Genomic DNA, 6,169 nt, shown 5'->3' on the forward strand with positions numbered 1-6,169 from the left:
GTAAACTACGCGCGTTAGTGAGCTGTTGTGTTCTAGTGTAGTTACGGCCTAGTACAGTAACGTGAAAAACGTTCATTAAAAAAGTTGTTAGCGCCACACTTGGCCTGATTATTTTGCCAATACTACAATACATTCCTGGATTAGCCACACGAAAACGAGAAAAGTTTAAACAATTCAAGTGGTCATACAATGCCAAGTGTGACATCTAGAGGTCGATCTGTAACACAACAGTCGTGTTAAACGACATTTCATGGATACTAAAATGTTTTTATTCTACCAAGTATAAGTTGCTAATTCATGTGTTTAAGACGTAAGAAAAGTTAAACATTCCTAGATAAACATGGATGTTGTTGTTGTTATTAGTAACCTCATTTCTTGGACATTCAATTTCTTCATTAAGACAGGGAATGGCTTGTTTCATTCAAAATAAACACATTTATTGCAAAAAATGCCAATAAAGTTTGCTCATAGGTTTTACATTCTCATTTAATAGAGAATTGAAAATGGGTAGGTTCTGACTTCACATTGGCTATGAAATAAAATTACAAGGGTCCTTTTTCCATGTTGCCCAAATCTTTTAAGATCAGCCGAGATCGTTTGGCAGCAAGGTACCTAAGTGGTTTGCATATCCACCTCACGTTCTAAAAATATGCTTGTCACTGTTAGATTAAGTTGTGGAGATGTGGTAAATTATAACGAGATGAGAAAGCAATGTCAAGTCATGTCTTGTTTACACTTTCCACACAAAACTGACTGTTTCAACGGTTTGACCATCGATGTGGTGTGATGTTTTAATTTCAAATTTAACAAATGTGATGATGCCATCTATTTGCACTAATGTGTTGTTTTTAACGAAGGCTACATAAGTGTTTTTTTGTGATACATATTTATATATTGTGTATTGCTGCTGGTAACACTGAATTTCTCCACCGTGGGATAAAGGTGTATCTTATCTTATGTAGCAAGCAACCAGCTACTGCCCTTCAACCCTTTAATTTCTTATCGTCCAAGAAGTGTCATACTCTCACCCCTCCCTTGTTCCTTGGTGAATATCACATGTTCAATATGAGCAGTTCATTTGTCATCATTCGTTGTTAGAACATAACTGCATTTTAACACATTAGGCAAAGCAATGTATGCATTTGTTCTGTGACGCATTGTTATGACTTCTTTTCATTTTCAGCCCTATTTGTATTTCAATTTATGAACTAAAAGTGCATGTTTTCTTATTTGATGTATTTTTTGCTCAATTACTACATAAAAAAACACACACAAGTAATTATTTAAAACATTGTTTTTTTTTTTTTAATGCATTCCAGACCTGTACCTCCAACCACATAAACACATTCAACTGTTTAACCATCAAAACATATTAATACTCCTCTCCTTCCTCGCCGTCACCATCAACAGAATCGACTCCAACCTCCTCATAATCCTTCTCCAGAGCAGCCATGTCTTCTCTGGCCTCAGAGAACTCGCCCTCCTCCATGCCTTCGCCCACGTACCAGTGCACAAAGGCACGCTTGGCGTACATCAGATCAAACTTGTGATCGAGTCGAGCCCAGGCTTCTGCAACAGCAGTGGTGTTGCTAAGCATGCACACGGCCCTCTGGACCTTGGCCAGGTCTCCACTAGGAACCACAGTGGGTGGCTGGTAGTTAATGCCCACCTTAAACCCAGTGGGGCACCAATCCACAAACTGGATGGAACGCTTGGTTTTGATGGTGGCGATGGCAGCATTGACATCTTTGGGAACCACGTCGCCACGGTACAAAAGGCAGCACGCCATGTATTTGCCGTGACGCGGGTCACACTTCACCATCTGATTGGCCGGCTCGAAGCAGGCGTTGGTGATTTCCGACACCGACAGCTGCTCGTGATACGCCTTTTCGGCCGAAATGACCGGGGCGTAGGTAGCCAGAGGAAAGTGGATGCGAGGATATGGCACCAAGTTGGTCTGGAATTCCGTCAGATCGACATTGAGGGCACCGTCGAAACGAAGGGAAGCGGTAATGGAGGAGACAATCTGACTAATCAACCTGTTCAGGTTGGTATAAGACGGGCGCTCGATGTCAAGGTTCCTTCGGCAAATATCGTAAATGGCCTCATTATCCACCATGAAGGCACAGTCGGAGTGCTCTAAGGTGGTATGGGTGGTCAGAATAGCGTTGTAGGGCTCCACCACAGCTGTGGACACTTGGGGAGCCGGGTAGATGGAGAACTCCAACTTGGACTTCTTGCCGTAGTCTACAGACAGACGCTCCATGAGGAGTGAGGTGAAACCAGAGCCAGTTCCACCTCCGAAGCTGTGGAAAACCAGGAAGCCCTGGAGACCGGTGCACTGGTCGGCCTGAACACAAAAAGAGACGTTTTTTTTTTTTAAATTACAACTATAATGGCAACAGGTTGCCATTATAGTATAATTATAGTATTATAGTATATAATTGATGCTGAGTTTGTCTATTAATTGGCCTAATTAATTGCAATGAATGAAAAACCCATTAATCTGTTCCAGTCCCACAAAATGTTTAGGGGTAAAACAATCTATACACTATTGTAAATAATAAATGTGTATCGTATATGAAAATGGCAGAGCTCATTTTGAAAAAGACATATTTCATACTGACTGATGTTATAGCCACAAGTATCAAGTTACCGACCAGTTTGCGGGCCCTGTCCAGCACCAGGTCAATTATCTCTTTGCCAATGGTGTAGTGTCCACGGGCATAGTTGTTTGCAGCGTCCTCTTTGCCAGTGATCAGCTGCTCAGGGTGGAACAACTGGCGGTAAGACCCAGAGCGCACCTCATCTAAGAATATAGTAGAAATGAGTGAGACATAGACATAAGAAGTAACAGCTCTAAATTATGATGTATATGAAGAGTTACCGATGACTGTGGGCTCCAGGTCCACAAAAACAGCCCTGGGGACGTGTTTCCCAGCTCCAGTCTCACTGAAAAAGGTGTTGAAGGAATCATCTCCACCACCAATTGTCTTGTCACTGGGCATCTGTCCGTCCGGCTGGATCCCATGTTCCAGGCAGTATAATTCCCAGCAGGCATTGCCGATCTGGACTCCAGCCTGACCAACGTGGATGGAAATGCACTCACGCTGTGGAGCGGGGAAAGAGCATAGGCCTACATTTTAAGCATCAGCATCAGCAACAATCAAAATTATTTTATTAAATTGTGTGTCTAAGATTCCTTCCAGGCACATCATTCTTTTATGCAGCGATTGCCAAATTATTTTGATGATTTCCTGCCACACCGTCCGACAGTAAACTGCAAAGTGGGGATTACTGCAGACGCAAGATGCTAATCTAGGTCAGGCAGGTTGCAGTTTGCTCCTGCTGCCACAATGCCACATTCTCAATGATGCTCCGTGACCCGAAATTCTGCTTTACTCACCAAAAAGGACATGCTAAAAGATATTACGTACGTGTATATTAATATGAGCGTGTGCGTGTGCAAAAAGTACATTACAGGCGAAACCTTCATTCGCGGATGGGCGCCATGATGAAATAAACACTCGCCTCAAGAGAAGAAAATTCAGAAAATTCCATCACTTGTTAACCATTCAAGGGCCCAATTATTTTTCTTCGGTCTTAATTCAAGCCGAAATACATTTGACACAAAAAAGGGGCTTACCATGATGTCTCGTTGAAGATGTTGAGAGTCGTTGAAAACTAGGATGCTTCGTATGAACGTGCCCGCGCTTGTGTGCAGGATTGTAGACGTCACAAAATCTCCGCCCTCGGTTCCGAAATCGACTTTTTTTTTTACTTTCTAACTTTATTGAGGAATAGCGATCACAAACAAACGACCGATAGTTCGCTCACTTATTTTTAAATACGGTACTGGGAAAATGATCCTTACAAATAAAAAGGAATCAAACTGACCCTTAAAATTAGCCGATAATTCAGCAATCAAATGCAGGTAATATACACAATTGTGTACAATGAAGTTGTCCGCATAGTGGTTTGATTTGATAACGCTAGTCGGAGGGAAATTTGAGGTTGTGTCGAATCAACACGAATAAAACACGTGTGCGAAGTAGCCCCCTTTATACAAAGTTCCACTAGGGGTTAGAGGTTCCCATATTAGAGCTCCGAGAGTTTGAGAAAGAGTAAAACGGTAAAACATGATCACATCTCTGATCAATCGTCCTCGTCTGTTTTTAACAGATGCACGCTCATTCTCGCAATTTTTTAAAAGGAGATAGATGCTTTTAATTAATGAAATAAAAAGAAAACGGTAACAAAATACGTTACCTTAATCCGGTGACAAGGTTGATGATATCATTGGTGATATAATTCCAGAATGTGACACTCACTCACGCACTTTTTACGGATGTGGAAAAAGGCAACGCCCATCTTTTTCGTTCTTCTTTTTGGTGGCACCCAGCCCCAAAAAATGTTTCAACGAGTAACGCAATGAGGTTATAACATGCAATAACAAGTGTTGTTAAAACAAAATAAGTAAAATAAAATAAATGGATACGCAAAAAAGAAGAAATGAGGGAACTTTGTTTCTCATTTAAAATTATCTAAATGTTGACACTTTTAGTACCATAAAGTATATAAATACAATTTTGAATAATAATAATAATAATAAAATACATTCCTAGATACGGAAGTGCCTAGTTTAAAACATTCAAGGAATGGAAAGTGCGACATCTAGAGGTCAATCTGTAACAGAACAGTTGTGTGCAACGACTTTTTATGGATATTAAAATATTTTTTATTCCAAGTATGTTGCCATTAGATTAAGTTGTTAATTAATATGTTTAAGACGTAAGGAAAAGTTAAACATTCCTAGATAAACATGGGCGTTTACGTTAATAAAGGTTATCGAAATCGTCGTCATTTTGGTGATAATGACGTCACCAACACCTAAAATGTGTTCCCAAACATATTAAAACGCTTTATGTGAACACTTTTAGAAATATGACAATATAGTGTAACCCAGCCGTCAATCAGATTTTAATAAAAGTTGTATTGTTCTATCTAGCCTTATATTAAAACATTGGACATCATTTCAATTTGACAGGGCAAAAAATGCACAAACAGATGAATTAAGATTAAGTTACTGGATTGGTCTACAATATGTTAGATCATGTTTTTACATTTACTACACATATATCTGAGTTTGTCTTTGCCAAAGAGGGTTGTTACATTTTCAACCTCCACAGATAGAGATAAATTGCAAGAGGTAAAGTCAACCACAATGCAGATTTTGGGTATTACAACAGTGACATGGAGGAACGTGAACCGGGAAACTGATTTAGAGAAGCAAGATATTCCCCACCAACTGTCTTTTTAAAGGGAAAATACATGGTGGTCAAGTCAGCCGAAGTGGAATGCTGAGGGCCCTTGAGTCGTCCAAGTCAGGTGTATGACAGTCACTGATAAAAGAGCCTACATCACTGACCTCAGTGAGGTAACCTTACTTATCACCACATCATCAGTTCCAGGCTGTAGCTAGATTATACAAAGCCTGAGAAAACTCATCAACTGAGCAAGGATGAGTTTTAAGCCCTCCAAGTCAAGGTCTATGGTGCTCAAAAAGAGGAATGTAACTGATAAGCTCTAATTTAACGTGCTATGCTGTATGGAAATAACACCTTGCAGATACCATTCATTGGTCTCAATGAAGAGTTATAATGAGTAGTGACTCACAGTATGGGAAACAGCCCACTACAAAGACTTTAGGAATTGATAGTGTCAACAGCTGCCTTCGAGGTTATAACAGGAACACGAATACAGACCGAGAAGGCAGTGGATGTGGTGGAGTCAGGCCTGAAACAATAGGCTCTGGTGGGCACCTTGACAGCCAACTGAGCAGGTTTGGGCTACCACCAAGAAGACACCACCTTCTCCAAGAAGTGCGAGCATGGCTGGAAGAACAAGTAAATGGTATTTCATTTATATAGTGCTTCCCACCTTAGAAGGCCCTTAAAGTGCTTTACATTCAACTACTCATTCACCTACTGATTACTCATGACGCAGCATTAGGAGCAACTGGGTGTTCAGTATTTTGCTCAAGGATACTTCGACGTGGTCACGAGGGCATAGGATCGGACCCACAACATCTTGGTTGGGAGATGACCAGTCTACCACTGAACCACGCCGCCCCTTAAGTAACCAAGGTGGGACAGCAGTCCAAGACCAC

General features: G+C 40.9%; 1 protein-coding gene across 2 annotated transcripts; it reads right to left on the bottom strand.

Moving 5' to 3' along the window:
• Positions 1-1,276: 1,276 nt before the first annotated feature.
• Positions 1,277-4,369, bottom strand: LOC144063614 (tubulin alpha chain-like). Of its 2 annotated transcripts, none has more exons than XM_077585328.1 (4): positions 4,270-4,369; positions 2,888-3,110; positions 2,661-2,809; positions 1,277-2,350 (listed from the first exon to the last, which is right to left on the bottom strand). In XM_077585328.1, the coding sequence occupies exons 2-4, from the start codon at positions 3,006-3,008 to the stop codon at positions 1,373-1,375; spliced, it is 1,248 nt and encodes a 415-aa protein (XP_077441454.1). In that variant the 5' UTR covers positions 3,009-3,110; positions 4,270-4,369; the 3' UTR covers positions 1,277-1,372. The 2 variants fall into 2 exon arrangements, with proteins under 2 accessions (XP_077441454.1, XP_077441453.1); XM_077585327.1 differs by lacking the exon at positions 4,270-4,369 and adding an exon at positions 3,647-4,029.
• Between the last annotated feature and the right edge of the window lie 1,800 nt (positions 4,370-6,169).

This window comes from Vanacampus margaritifer, chromosome 14 (assembly GCF_051991255.1).
Source record: "Vanacampus margaritifer isolate UIUO_Vmar chromosome 14, RoL_Vmar_1.0, whole genome shotgun sequence".
Lineage (NCBI taxonomy): Eukaryota > Metazoa > Chordata > Actinopteri > Syngnathiformes > Syngnathidae > Vanacampus > Vanacampus margaritifer.